This window comes from Vanellus vanellus (assembly GCF_965231255.1).
Source record: "Vanellus vanellus genome assembly, chromosome: 20".
NCBI lineage: Eukaryota > Metazoa > Chordata > Aves > Charadriiformes > Charadriidae > Vanellus > Vanellus vanellus.
In genome coordinates, this window is record NC_138925.1 from 1,620,846 (window position 1) to 1,636,282 (window position 15,437).

At 49.9% G+C, this 15,437-nt stretch overlaps 1 protein-coding gene across 2 annotated transcripts; it reads right to left on the reverse strand.

Annotated features, from left to right (window-relative positions):
* Positions 1–1,666: 1,666 nt before the first annotated feature.
* Positions 1,667–12,426, reverse strand: YBX1 (Y-box binding protein 1). Of its 2 annotated transcripts, none has more exons than XM_082493404.1 (8): positions 12,111–12,426; positions 11,692–11,755; positions 7,525–7,558; positions 5,191–5,280; positions 4,667–4,969; positions 4,188–4,270; positions 3,814–4,091; positions 1,667–2,046 (listed from the first exon to the last, which is right to left on the reverse strand). In XM_082493404.1, the coding sequence occupies exons 1-7, from the start codon at positions 12,265–12,267 to the stop codon at positions 3,845–3,847; spliced, it is 978 nt and encodes a 325-aa protein (XP_082349530.1). In that variant the 5' UTR covers positions 12,268–12,426; the 3' UTR covers positions 1,667–2,046; positions 3,814–3,844. The 2 variants fall into 2 exon arrangements, with proteins under 2 accessions (XP_082349530.1, XP_082349531.1); XM_082493405.1 differs by having other exon boundaries at positions 3,814–4,079; positions 12,111–12,425.
* Positions 12,427–15,437: the final 3,011 nt, after the last annotated feature.

The window sequence follows — 15,437 nt, forward strand, 5'->3', positions numbered from 1 at the left end:
ACCAGGTCACTCAAAGCCTTGTCCAACCTGGCCTTGAACACCTCCAGGGATGGGGCAAGTTGGGTTTTTAGGTCCACATGAAAAGGCAATTCTGTTTTCCAAGTGAATTATTACCCTCCTTCACACGCAAACCATTATGAACGCAAACCAGACCCCCAAACCACCACCAGCTCCCCCTCCAAACACTGAATGTACTGGTTTTATCCCTATTCCCCTACTTCCCACCTGAAGGTTGGCACAGACACCACAGCAGCGCAGGGACACTGGGCAGAGCTCCTCGATAGGGGCCCGGTGACCCCGAAAGGCAGCAGGGCAAGGCCCTGGGACGCGCAGATGCTGTCACAGGGGTACAGCCTGTCCCTGGCCCAGGAACGCGCAGAGACTCGCAGCGGTGCGGCTGCAGCCCGGGCAGGCTGCGCAACACCCACCCCAACCCAGCGCAGCGCCAGGGACCTGCCAAGCCAGCGACGTCATTTCTGACCCCGCACAAAGCCAAAAAGCAGCTTTGGGTGCGAGGCAGAACCACCACGGGACGGCTGCTGCGTCCTGCAGCACGGGCACCACTCCATCAGTATTATTAGCATAGAGCAATTTATTAAATTACTAATTTTTTTTTTTTAAAGCGAAGAAATCCAATCAGTAAAGCTGTGTAGCAGAAACAGAGAGCATAACTGACCATGCGCTGTTGGACAGCAGGGTGCCCGCGCTCCAACGGATGCAGTCTGAAGCATGTTGAGAAGTATTTAGTGAGCAAAATCTAACGGCCCCGTGCATTTAACGGCTGGCACTTGAGCACGCAGGAAAACAATTAAAACCAGCAAGTATTTGCATGATACAGGCGTAGAGCTCGTTAGTGCATAGAGACTTCTCATCACACAACTATACCACCCCCCAGGCACTGGGTGCTCCTCGATGGCAGTCGCACTCGTTAGCGGTAATTAATAACAGGTGTTATTAGAGCACAGCACCCCGAGCTGCAGGGATGGGTGAGGCTGCACCAGCAGCGCCCGGGAGAAGAAACATCTGGGCAGCTGGTGGAGCCGCCCCAGCACTCACCCAGCCTCACCACCAGCTCTGCTGCCAGGCGCAGCTCCTTCACCCCGGCGTGACGACAACCTGCGCAGCACGTCACCGCAGGGACAACCAGGAGCCTGTCACTCCCGACAGGCTCCCGGGCAGCAGTCTGGCTCCTCCAACCCTCTCCATAGGCAAAGCAGCCCCACGTGGAAGCAAGCTGACAGCCAAGCCAAGCCCGTGCACACCCAGACTCCAAACCCAGCTGGGAACCTGCATTTCCCCTGGTTTTCCCCCAGTTCCCCTTCCCCTGGACCAGTGACTCTCACAGTGACACAGCTGTGGAGACATCAGACCTGTAAGAGCAGGTCAAGAGCACACCATCAAGACGTGCACACCATCAAGAGCACACCGGACTGACACCACGCACCTCCCCTCCTCCCCCTGCGACAGCCTTCCCCCCCCAGCTGCAGTGGGGCTCGATTACTTGGTAATTTTTTTTACTTAGATTTGTTTGCTTTTTACCCCAACAGCCTGTATGCTGAAGAAATGAAGCAGTCATTCCCCCCTCCCGGCCCCCAAAACCTTTTAGGAACACTGAACTTTAAACCTTTCATCCAAAAGTGGGTTTAAAACAACCAAGCACACAAGGTAATTCTTTAAGACCTTTATTAACAGATGCTTGCAGTTTGACTTGAAAAAATCAGGTGTATATTTCATACAAATTAAAAATGAGGTTCTTAAAAATCTCAACTTGACCAGATAGGAAACAATTTAAAAACCTTTAAAGGTATATTGAGAAAAAACAGGCTTTTAAAAAACGTGTTTATCGTTTCCAAAAGGAGACTTCTTTAAGTAAAAATAATAAAAACCCCATGCTGCATAGATAATGCAGATAGTTCTAGTAATCTGGTCAACAGCAAAAAGCAAGCACTTAAGGTCTTCAGTTCCAATTCTTTTGTTCATTTCTTATTGCTGGAATTTCATTTTCTTTTCTTCTTCATTTCTTAAGTCTTTTCTTTGATGACTAAACTGAAAAAGAGAAAAGACAAAGGATGATCAGGATCAGGCAGGCGTCAGAGGGTTACGCAGGTGTTTGGTCTGCGACGGACCCAGCAGTAATTCACCAGTTCCCACTGAGCCAACTGTCTCCCACAGAAAAACCTGAGCAACCACAGCTCTCCCATCACCCCACTGCGCTCCTGCCATCAGCCCTCCTTCAGGGACCAAACTGCCATCTTCCACGCAAAACGAAGGCAAAGGACTCCAGAAAGAGAAGACAAGAAATTTAAACACAAAGGGATCCCATCTACACTTCTCCCCACTCTGGCCTCCATCTCAGCCGGATTCGTGCCAGGCTCCGCTGGCACACGCAGCTCAGCGCTGTGGGGCCGGGTCTGGAAACGCAGCTGGCAACCCCCGAGGCGAGCCCTGGGAAGGCATGGGGACAAGTGAAGATCTTCAGGAGGTGGCTGAAGAGCAGATCTCTACCTGCGCCTGACAGAGGCAGCGTGGCTTCAGTAAGCCACTGCCCAGACCACATAAACCACAGTTTATATTCTCCTGTAGTATCATTAGACAGAAAAAGCAACCAAGTGTCATCCTGGTGTTTCTCTGAAGCCCACAGTATTAAGAATTCATCCAGCTTGTGTTAACTGTTAAGATGAATCCCAGGACAAAACAAAGGTTTGCTTCAAGCAAACAGAAAACACCGCAGCGAGGCTCGAAGACCTGCAGGACAAATCCAGCGGCATCCCAGCCCTTGGGGAATGAGTCCCTAAGCTCTCGGAGCTGGGAGAGGTCTGCGGCTGCTGCCGACGCCACACAACTCTCTGTGCCCAGCTCCTGCATTCCCTGTTCATCCCATTCCTGACTGTACCGTTACCGCTCCCACCAGAGCCTAAATGCATCTTTCCGTTTACGCGCCCCTCCAGGCAAGGAGCGATGAGCGAGACACAAGAGGAATGGGATAGGAACGCTGGCAAGAGGGAAAATGCAGAAAGAGAGGAAGAACAACAGACAAGGAAGGTGCCAGAAAAAAGCAGGACAAGTAAAGGGAGTCCTAGCAATGAAAATTCCGAAATTAACAAAACTGTCCATCAGAAGACAGCTCCAAATCCCAGTCAGCCTGCCGTGCACTGAAAGGAACGTTCTAACACGGACCTTCATGCAACCCTCCCAAGCCATACCCGCACCTCAGTGCTCCAACCACAGGCACCCTGGGTGCTCCACGAAAAGGACTGTTTCTACCAGCTTTTCCAGCATCTTTTTATTTAGACAAAAACCGCTGCTGAGACATTCCTGAAATTCTGCGCCAACTTTCTAGAAATTAACGCTGAGAGGTCTTAATGCTATTCACTTCCCCTCCAGGACCGAGCGCTAAAAACTCGGATGCTCACAGAGCTGAGTAAGTCCCAGTACCTGTTTCTCTGAGCTACGTTCAAGTCACTACACCAGCACCGCTGGAATTACTATTTCTGGGTGGATGAAGATGCCGTAAAGCCTGAACTACTGAGCACAGCCAAGATTTTAAGATTAAGGGTATTCTAGGCAGTGACTCCATCAATGAAAATTAAGGTCTGGCAACCAAGTCCTCGCAATTCATCAGCATTTGTACAGCAAAGCCTCACAGTCAGGCTCTGCAGACATTAACAAGCATGCTCGAGTGCAGCCAGTTTGGTTACAACACACATGAGCAAGAATGGTTCAAACCTTTTTAAGGCAAAAATTAAAGGAAAATGTAAAAAGAAAATGAGTCAGTCATTCAAATAGTATCCTGGAGAACCCCCGGACACGCACCCGGATGATGGTAGAGATGGTAAGCCGGTATTTACTCAGCCCCGCCCTGCTCGGCCTCGGGAGCGGACGTGTTCTCAGCTGGTGGTTCGGCTGTCTTCGTCTCTTTGCCATCTTGTGGTTTAGGGTTCTCTGGGCGTCTGCGTCGGTAATTGAAGTTACGACGGTACCGACGTTGAGGTGGCTGCTGACCTTGGGTCTCATCCCCTTGGTTCTCTTTATCTTCTTCGTTCCCATCCTCTCTAGGCTGTCTTTGACGAGGAGGACCCCTGAAAGTCAAGCTAGGCTTTAACAATGCAGCATCTGACCATCGCCATGTTCTGTCTCTGTTGCTAAAAGGCAAGGTTAAAAAAAACAAAAGTTGATCTGCAGCATACCTGCGAAATCGTGGTCTATAACCTCGATACATGTTCTGCCTGACTGGTCTGCCTTGATCTCCTGCACCCTGGCTGTCAGCACCCTGGAAGACATTAGGCAACAAACCACCTCAGCCACACGCAGAAGCCTACAAACACCCGACTAGCCAAGCCACGAGGAAGATGGGTGTAAGGGGGCTGTCAGGTTAACTCTGAGACGTACAATAAGGTGGGCAGCACTCCTAGAGCATAAGAATACGCGCTATTAGAATTTGTGCTTCTTCCAGTTAATCACGTAGGAAGCTAACACAAATTCAAACACACTCTGGTTTTTAAAAACAGTAACGTAAGACCTTCAGCTTATCAACATCTGCTCCCGTGTTTCATCTTACTGCCAAACCTTACCAAAAACATCAGGAGTATCTACAAGAAGTGGCGTCCCATCACCCTGCTCCAAAACAACCAAGCCAGTTTAGCATCACACTTCAAGCAAACATTACCTCCACTATCTCTCCCTGCACGGGAGGGTTGGAATATTGTGGTCGACGCCCGTAGGGCCTACGCATATAGTAAGGTGGGTACCGCCGCCTGCGATAGGGACGGCGTTGCTGGGCTTGACCTTCTGGTATGTTCTCTGCTCCTTCGTTCTTTTCCCCACTCTCACTATTCTGGTAGTTTTGCTGGTAGTTGCGTGGAGGACCCCTACGACGTGGATATCGTCTGTAATGGTTACGGTCTGCTGCGTATTTACTGCCTTGCACTGGAACGCCACCAGGACCTGTAACATTAGCTGCCTCCGCACCCTAAAGAGCAGGGATAGTGTTAGGTAAACAGTCAGCATCAAATCAGTCACAGCATAACATGACTTAGTACTGAGCAACAATTTACATCCACACTGTAAAGCAATGAAAAACCATTCATCTATTTGGATGTCATCAGGCATCGACTCAAACCACAGGCACCACACCAAAGCCTGCAGACCAAGTTTTCCGTGCATGCTCTAACACCCGAGAGATATGTTTACCTTTTCTCCCTCAACCACATCAAACTCCACGGTCTCTCCATCTCCCACGCTGCGGAGGTACTTCCTGGGGTTATTCTTCTTTATGGCAGTCTAACAACATAACATTGCAGAATTACATTTACAGGCACAGCATGAGAATACTACTTAGCATATCTGAAGACATTAAATACTCAAATCCCTTAATCTTTTTTTTTTTTTTAATATCTTAGGAGGAAGATCTGTACTCCTGAAAGAGCAATTAAAACGCTGAAAATCCAGGAAGCCATAAAATTTCCCTGCATTACTATACTCCTGGCCTATTTGAAAGGTGCAATGGCTTTACCATTGGCTGGAAACATCTGTCAACACGCTGCCTGCTAGCTGAAAAAGCAGTTTGAAAACAAACACCACCACCCCCAACACACACTAGCCATAGTATTCCTAACCAGAGTTTAGCATTAAACACCCCCACAGTATTTATACATTCCTCTGAAGTATATACACCAATATATAAGCCTTTCCAATCACACACTCAGATTTCCAGCCCTGTACCATTCCCCACGCCACCGCAGCGAGTAGTAGCCCGCATGTCCCACGCTATGTAAACAAGTCGATGGCCAGAAATGAAGATATTTCCTTCTCTGAGGCTTCCAATACCACTTCTGCCACAGCATTTACCAATTAATCACAAAACTACTCCAGCTGTGCTTTATACACCAAGCAGTAGCCCTTCCAAGGTGTCTGCACCAGACAAGCCTTTGTACTGGTATCTGCACCTTAAATGACATTACTAGAACACACTGAATTTTCTGTGCTTATTCAGCAGTGGATGAAATTTTTGACAGTTGAGTCAAACACTACTCGATACGCACCGTTCTCAGCCACATTCTGCTTATCTAACTGAATAGCAACGCAAGCATAACAAATTCACAAAAAATACCATCAACAGAATTTGACTAGTTTTTTTTCCCCCCCTAAATGAAACAAAATCTATGGAAAAACATACCCACAAGTCTCAGCCTATAAAGCAGTGACTTTAGGGATACAGGAAGCCTGATTACAACAGTAGCCGAGTCCAACAGCTCTTCATGAAAGCCAAGCTTGATAATGGGGATGGGAAAAAACACACACAGCTCAACTCATAAAACAAGCTTGTTTATTTCAGATTGACCCCTAAAACTGTTTTATCATGAAAATTATTACATTAAAACAAATCACTGCCAAACTGTGCTTTTAGAAACACAGACAGTAGTTACATGACAAGTCCTGAAATCCAACATTAAGTCAAGGTCACTTACAGGTTACCCTATGTGCAAATCGAGTAATAAAGTCTGAAAGATTTCCTTCAGGGTATATATTCCTGCCTCAGTACACACAGTGGAGTCACTTGGCCTTTCTCCACTACCCATTACAGAATAACCTGTTATAAACAAATGCCTCTACATTTAATAGCAGGTAATTCAGACGTAGCACAAGCAAGATGATGAGAGTTGGCAAATCCAACTCAAGTCAAAACTCTTTCCAGGGGTTACTTTTTCCTCCCTTTGTTTACAACATCAGCCCTTTGTTTACAACATCAGCAGTATATCCCTAACTCGAAACAAAAGAACAATCTGTGGACTCCTAAACGCCAGAAGTAAACCATGCTCCACTAAGAACTCTATGTGGGCTGCTTCACAACAAGAGATCCTAAAACAGGCAGGGTAAAAAAACCACAGAGCTGATCACAGAGACTTGTAAGTCTGACACCAAGGACTAAAGTAAGGCCAACCTGCCCTATGAAACAAACCACAGGTGTGGTGCACAGTCTCACGCTGGTCTAGTTTCCAGAAGTTTACGTGCTCCCCAGAAATTAAATTTAAGTGTAAATCTCTGTTCAATTGAAAAAGTACCTATTAAAATGTTTTCAGGTTTTCATTGAAAGCCTGGAGCCATAAATTCAATGAAAGTTTTACCTGGAAACAAATTCTTCACTGGCACTTCATCCCTATTACAGCCCAATTAATTTCTCTCCCTGCTGAAAGCTTTTCATTTAACCTTATTTCCATATGCTTGCTAGCTACCATATGAATCCACAAGGCAACTCCACTGGGCTTCAAACAGTTATCCCCACGTCAACAGAGCGTATTTGCAGATAGTGCAATTTTCATCACCGTACGGTACTGGCCTGCTCAACCCCACGTATCTCATGCTCAGGAGGGACAGATGTGGACACGCAGGCTCTACCTGCAATCCAGCAGTGAGAAAGCTGTTTGTGTTCTTGGAAAACATGAGGTTCTTTCACAACTCCAATCCTACTTACATAGGTCAAGCACAGCAAGTTTCAGAGAGGTTCCAGCTTCAAGGAAGTCTTACCTGATGGACAAACACATCTTCCTTGGTGTCATTCCTGCAAGACAACAGGAAATTTAAATTCATGTATGAAACACATACTAAATTAGCCCAGTTTACAAATTCATTTGTCTGGGGTAGGGACGACATGGAACTGTCAAGAGAACTAACTATCTTTCAGCATCAGCCTTGCTCCTCAACCTGCTCTCAACTAGTCCCCTACTAGCTTACTGCTTGAAGTCAAGAAACTGTCAGGTGGTTTGTGCAAGGTTCAGAGCACACACTGAAGTCCCATAAGTCACATATGAAAGCATTCTTCCTCCCTCCTGCACACCCCACATCCTTCACATCCTGCTGACAGAGATGTTTGAAGAACACCTAACAGTGACCAGTTAATCATTTCTGGCAGTGCTCTGTGTGGAAGATCAGCTATCGCAATCTTTGAAACAAGCTACGGTATCACCACTCAAGACTTGCGTGATCTCTCCAGAGTTACATCCTCACAGCCTCCATGCTTCTCTCATTTAAGGAGCAACAACACCAGCTGGCTACCGAAAGCAGTAGGCTTAGTCAAGTTGCATTTGTGAGCACAGAGAAGGAAGAGCTTGGGTTTCTCCCCTCGCAAGAAAAAGAACACAGCTCAAGTTTGTAACTACAAGGCTCCAAAAGCGTCCTTCAGCATGATCACAGTAGAGTTTCCACGCTGAGGCTGGACAACGACAACATGGTACCAAGTCAGAAAAGTTTCTGTTCTGCAATTAGGAAGTACAGTCAAAACACCCTCTGCACTGGTTTGAGTGCTGTACATGCCGTTTCCACCACTCATAACAAACTTGCAGCCATGCCTTCAAGCTTGTATCGTACCAACCGAACTCTGCTGCGGTATTAGTTTCATTAGTCTGTGGAACAGTTTGAATCAATAGCAAAGCGGCTTTTAATTCCTAGAATGACTGGTTAAAGACATTGAAAAGCAAGCTTGTGTTAAAATGCACTCAAAATCAGACAGCTTACAGGTATGGGAGACAGAATCCAGATTATCTTAAAAAAAAAAAAAAAAAAAAAAAAAAAAAAGGCAGGTGTTCCTCACCACTGGCTTTAAAACAGGAAGATGAAAAGTAAGACTTTTTCAAAAACTTGATCCAAGCTATGGCTATTGTGTCAGACAGCACCAGTAAAAATAAGTCACCTTGTTTCCTCATGGAAATGATGCCTACAAGCCCCAAAGGTTACTGGAAAAAAGGTAGTCAAAGGGCAATAGAGCAGAGCCAGTCTGATCACCATGAGGCAGCTCATCTCCAAGGCCCCAGCATGCAGCATCCAGAAGCCCTTGCAAAGCCTGGGCCTAAATACTTTCATCTTTGCAATGCAAGACCTCTTACCAGATGCTCCAAAAGCTGAAAACTTTCAGGAGACCCCAGTGACAGATTTCCAGTTAAAAAATAAAATAATAAAAAAAAGCTTAGCACTTTCCTTCACTCTCAACTGAAAAATGGTGGTAGGAAGTGCTCATCACACACACTCTATGCTCTTCCCCAAGTTTGATTTTGGACAACTGTACCAGCTGCCTGTTTTTAAAGTCCTTTTGAAATTGCAATTTAAGAGGACACTGGAGTCTTAGATCAACGAATGGTTCAGTTATACAGATATCGCTTGAGGTGTATGCACGGTTAGTTAAAAAAAAAAATAAAAAATTTACTGGTCAATTTTGAAGTCCAGTGCCTGCCCTGTGATTCCTGATGGTGTTTTCCAGCAAGCACATCTACAGGCAGCACGTGTACTGTGCTTGGACAGCGTAGTAGTCATAGCCATCACTTTCTCAAAGGAAACTTGAAATGGTACAAGAGAAGCCCCCATTCTGAGGGCCTAACAAGCCCTTTAGCTTATCTTTCCACTAAACAATTCTCCCCTCAACCCTTAAACACCTAAAATAAAAAGAGGCATCAGACATTCAGGCAGATTAAGAAAAGGCCACTGTTAAGTCCAGCAGAGCACTAAATACAAAGCTAGATAGATATCGACGTGCAGCTCCAATTATGGTAAGGGGACCAAGCCCGTGTCCTGCACATCCACTTGTTATTTTGACAACTGTGAGAAACAGTTGACAGATACTCAGAATTCAAACTAATATTTCAGAACAGAAATGCACTTTCAACATTAAATGAACACAGGAAATATTTGAAGTTACCATGCACCTACATCAAAGCTAAATTTTAGTTCCAAAGCTAATTTTAGCTGCAAGCAGACCCGGCTGAAGCAAAGACAAGCAAGGGCAGCAGCTCCCGCAAAGTTTCCCTTGCAGCAAGCCAGTGAGATTCCAGAGTTGAGGAAATGTCCTCCAGTTCGGTTCTTAGGCTGCGGCTCTAATCTCTTGATAACACGAGATCATGCTGGGTTTCTCATTAAAAATGGCAACCTCAGGGATTAAACAGCTGCCAAATTAATGACTGGGGAAGCCATTCGGATGTCTTAACTAGCTGCTGTTGCATCCTTGCTTGACTCACATCACTGAGCGTTTCCACTACTGAGGGAAACAGGAAAAAAGCCTTCCCTAGAGGGAGAGTTTGTGGCCTATGACTTTATACGCCTTTACAAAAGCTAAAGACACTAAAGCTTACAGCACCAATGACTATACGACATTGAACATTAAAACCCACATGAAAAATGCAAACTGGGCAGACTTAGAGTCAAGTTTTTATAGTTGCAGACAAAAAATTAAGGAGCTTGGCAGACACTTTAAGACTGGGTCATAAGGTAACAGACAGTTAAAAGAAAGAAGTATTTAAAACACACGTAAATAAAAGGACTGATACAAGCATCGCTATCTACACTTGCTTCCCTGAAGAGGGGTTCCCAAGTCTTCTGCCAAATTTTGAAACTGTGGGTTTGAGATACGAGGTGTTTAAGGGGAACAGTTCTTCGGAACATGGCCTCTGCAAAATAACCCACGGGGAGCTCTCCCCAAACTGACGGGTACCAGCAGTTCCCATTTTTCTAGAACTGGTTTGCAGAGCAATTCCACGACTCCTTCACTGATACACCTCTTTGAAGTATTTACACAACTCTTAAGTCTTCACATTTTTCTTTAAATTAAATATTGCCATAAAAAGAAACTTCTAGGCACTTGTTTCTTGAGACCCCTTTATACACTCCAGTCTTATGATATAAAAGGAATCTGAATTTTGCTCATTTCCCCGTACATTCAGGGTTTCCTCAAGAGAGCACACTTGTAACTACCAAGCACTCAAAGCCATTTCTGCTTGCATTGATATGACTGAACTTCATGCAGGGCCCTAAACAAATATTTTGTGTGAGCTAACAACCAGCAGATTTTTATACCCTTAAGAGGAAAAAAAAAACCAACCAAAACCATAAACAATCATTAAAGAAAAAAATAATCTTAATGTAAGAAGTATCCCCATGAAAATAAATTCACTGACAGCAAGGCCAAGATTCACATAATCACAGTATGGTTTGGGCTGGAAGGGACCTTAAATGATCATCTAGTTCCAACCCCCCACCATAGGCAGGGACACCTCCCACCAGACCAGGTTGCTCCAAGCCCCATCCAACCTGGTCTTGAACACCTCCAGGGATGGGGCAGCCACAGCTTCTTTGGCCAACCTGCACCAGGAGCTCACCACCTCACAGTCAAGAATTCCTTCCTCGTAATTCATCTCAATCTCCCCTCTTTCAGTGTAAAACCGTTCCCCCTCATCCCATTGCTCCCCTCCCTGATCAGGAGTCCCTCTCCAGCTGTCCTGGAGTCCCTTTAGGGACTGGAAGGGGGTCTAAGGTGTCCCCGGAGCCTTCTCTTCTCCAGGCTGAACTACCCCAATTCTCTCAGTCTGTCCTCCCAGCAGAGGGGCTCCAGCCCTCGCAGCATCTTTGGGGCCTCCTCTGGACCTGCTCCAACAGGTCCATTTCTCCTTATGATGTTGGTGCTCCCAGAACTGGAGGCTTCAACTACCAAAACCCATCCCGATATAACCCGACGGGGTAAGAGATCCCGGCGTGGAGGTTGGACGCATCCCACCACGTTCACCAAGCAGGGTGACAGAGGTGACGAAGGCAAAAGCACCCCTACCCGCCGCCCCCCACCCCCCGCCAACACGCGTGGCCACATGAAGCACACCCGCACTCGGGCCCAACCCCCGCGAGGCCGCAGCGCGGCGCCCCCCGCCGCCCCCTCACCTGTTGATGAAGCCGTAACCGTTCCTCACGTTGAACCATTTCACTGTTCCCAAAACCTTCGTTGCTGGGGGCGGGGGGGGGGGGGGGGGGGGAGAAGAGAGAGGCGCCGGCGTCAGGGCGGCACGTGGCGGGGCGGCGCACACAAAGGCCCCCGCGTGGCGGACATTTTGAGCCGCCCCGCCCCCACCCGCCGACACGCGGGGCCCGGCGGCGCGCGCGGGAGGAGGAGGAGGAGGAGGAGGAGGGAGGGCGCCCAACGGCCGCGCGCGCGCCACCGCGCGCCGCCCCTCACTGAGGGGGAGCTCGCGCCGCCCCTCAGCCATGGCGGTTGTGTGGGGAAGGGGAAGGGAGGGGGGGGTTGTCCGCGCTACCGCCGGGGCCTCCCAACCGTCGCCGACCCGTCCCCCCCTTCCCCTCACCGATGACCTTCTTGTCCCCGCCGGCGGGAGGCGCCGCCGAGGCCAGGCCGCTGCCCCCGTTCCCGGTCCCGCCGTTAGGTTTAGAGTCGGCGGGGGCGGCGGGGGCCGCCGCGGGGACGGGGGCGGCGGGCGGCTGGGTCTCGGCCTCGCTGCTCATGGCGGCGGCTGTTCGGTGCGGACGGTGGTGGTGACTGGCTGTTTGCGCCGCCTCCCGCGGTGTGATGGTGACTGAGGCCGGCCGTGGGGGGGCTGCTCCCTGCTCCGGGCTCGCTGAGCTCCGCTCTCCGCTCCCGATACCGATCGAACTGGCCACAATGGCGGCCCGTACCGGCTAGCCACCCCGCGCGCCCCGCCCGCGCGCGATGCTATTAGCCGTTCGGCCCGTCCGTTAAGCGGCCAGCGAGCCCATTGGCTCTCCCCCTCCCGGCCACCGCCCCTCGCGGGACGCCTATTGGCAACAGCACCTGCCTTTCCTGAGACGCGCGCGCCCATTGGCTACTCCGCCCGCGGCTGCCAGGCTCGCTTTTCTTACCGGCCTACTCGGAATCCCCGCCCCCGCGGCCTGATTGGCCGCCGGCGCCGCTCCCGCCCCTAACGGGCCCGGCCGGGGAAGTGCGCGCGGCCATGTGGCGGCGGCGGCGTCCGGGGCTGCCCCGGTCCCTCCCGCCCGGTGTCGCTCTGTCCCCTTCACCCCGGCCGAGCGGCCGCCCCCGTTCCGGTGTTACCGGGACTCGGCCCAACGGCCGCGCTGGTGGCGTCTCCCCTCGGTTTAAAGACACGGGGCAGAGCGACGCTGCGGGCGGGGCCGCCGGCCCCGTTATAAAGGGGGGAAGCTCCCGTTAAGAAAAACCATAATCCGAAGGAAGGAGCCTGGAGCGTTAATTAACGGCGGGAAATGAGGCACCCGGAGACATGGCGGAGCTGCTTAGAACGCTTAATTACGAGCGTTGTAATCAACCCCTTGAGAACGGGCGGCCGGGCACAGCCCCCCCCCCCCCCCCCCCCGGTGCAGCGGAGGCCCCAGCCCGGTGCCGGCCCCGCCGGCGAGGGGAGCTTTACCTGGACGGAGCCTTTCTCTAACCGTCACCCTCCCCTCCCCCCGTGTCTTCACCTTACGGCGCCCCAGAGAGGCCCAAGAAGACGCGCTGGATCCACAGTCACAGAGTGGCAGGGGCTGGAAGGGGCCTCTGGAGATCATCTCCACCCCCTTCCACGGCAGGTTGCACAGGACACGTCCAGGCGGGTTTGGAATCTCTCCGGAGAAGGAGACTCCCCCACCTCTCTGGGCAGCCCATGCCAGTGCTCTGCCACCCTCAATTAAAGAAGTTTTTCTTCACGTTGAGACGGAATCTCCCATGTTCCAGTTTGTGCCCGTTGCCCCATGTCCTGTCGCTGGGCACCACAGAAAAGAGTGGCCCCATCCTCTTGCCACCCGCCCTTTAGATATTGATCGGCATTGATGAGATCCCCTCTCAGCCTTCTCCTCTCCAGGCTGAACAGCCCCGGGGCTCTCAGCCTTCCCTCATCAGGGAGATGCTTCAGTCCCCTGAGCATCTCCACAGCCTCCGCTGGACTCTCTCCAGCAGTTCCTTATTTTTCTTCAACTGGTGAGCCCAGAACTGAACACAGTACTCCAGATGTGGCCTCACCAGGGCAGAGTAGAGGGGGAGGATGACCTCCCTTGACCTGCTGGCCATGCTCTTTTTAATGCACCCCAGGAGACCACTGGCCTTCTTGGCCACAAGGGCAACTACTTGTCCTCCAGGACTCCCAGGTCCCTCTCTGCATAGCTGCTTTCCAACAGGTCAACCACTAACCTGTACCAGTGCATGGAAAGGTACAGAGGGAAGGTGCAGGGAAACCCAGCGTCCTTGTCCACCAACTTATTTTCGTTGGGCACTTGAAAAATGTGGTTATTTGCCACAGACTCACATCCCCACCCTTGGCTTTGTGATACCTCCCACGTAAGAGGAGGGAAAGGTCACCAGTAACCACCAAGAAGGCCGCTGGGAGCTGACCTGTTGCTGCACCGTCTTTGTGACCAATGTGTATCATTGGGATCAGCCCTTCCAGCATCACACACAAATTACTGCCATTTCCCCCATCCCAACGTGAAGAACAGAAGCCAGGGACCCAGTTCCCCACATTACACCACGGCCAGCTGAGGGGCTCAGATGGGGCCAAGATCAACCCACCACAGCAACCAACATAGGTCTTGTCAAGCTATCTTGTTATCATACAATCACAGTTTGGGCTGGAAAGGACCTTAAAGATCATCTCATTCCAACCCCTTCCACTAGACCAGGTTGCTCCAAGCCCCATCCAACCTGGCCTTGAACACCTTCAGGGATGGGGCAGCCACAGCTTCTCTGGCCAACCTGGGCCAGGGGCTCACCACCCTCACAGTCAAGAATTTCTTCCTGATATCTAATCTAATAATCTCCCCTCTTTCAGTTTAAAACCATTCCCTCTCATCCCATCGCTCCCCTCCCTGATCAGGAGTCCCTCCCCAGCTTTCCTGGAGCCCCTTTAGGCACTGGAAGGGGCTCTGGTCTCCCCAGAGCCTTCTCTTCTCCAGGCTGAACACCCCCAACTCTCTCAGCCTGTCCTCCCAGCAGAGGGGTTCCAGACCTTGGAGCATCTCCGTGGCTTCCTCTGGACCCGCTCCAACAGGTCCACGTCCTTCTTGTGCTGAGGACTCCAAAACTGGACATAGGTGGGTCTCACCAGAGCAGAATAGAGGGGGAAATATCGTTCCTGAGATCTCCAACTCAACTAATGAAGAGGAGAGCTTTAAAACAATCTTGCAATGGATTTGCATCAGGATTATGACCTCAATAACTAAACGAGAATATCAAAACTGGATGATGCTCAGTAAGTCCATTCAAAAATACTTCTTAAAATATAATGACAAATAGGCAATACACCATGTGAGAGACCCGAGAGGGAGAAAACTGGGGAGAAAACTTCAAATTTCAGTGATGAAGCCTGTGAGGATGTCAGGGCCATGCACCTACAGAAGAAAACACGGTCCACCTAATGGTACTGACCATACTCCATGACATGGCAGCCTTTTGAGGGGTTAACACTGCAGGGCCCAGAGGCCAATCTGATCCTCAGATGAACAATGAGGCAATCAGAAATGCCGTCACCAGTTGCAGCCTCCACAGTTGGAGGAAGATGCTGGAGCTCAGAGAGAGAAGACCCATCATCTGCTCTACAACGGGAGGTTCCAGGACTTGCTACATACAAGATGACTGAAGGGGGACTTCATCACAGAGAAATTAAATCCAGAAATGCCTCTGAGAAAACTTTGAGCCAGCAGAT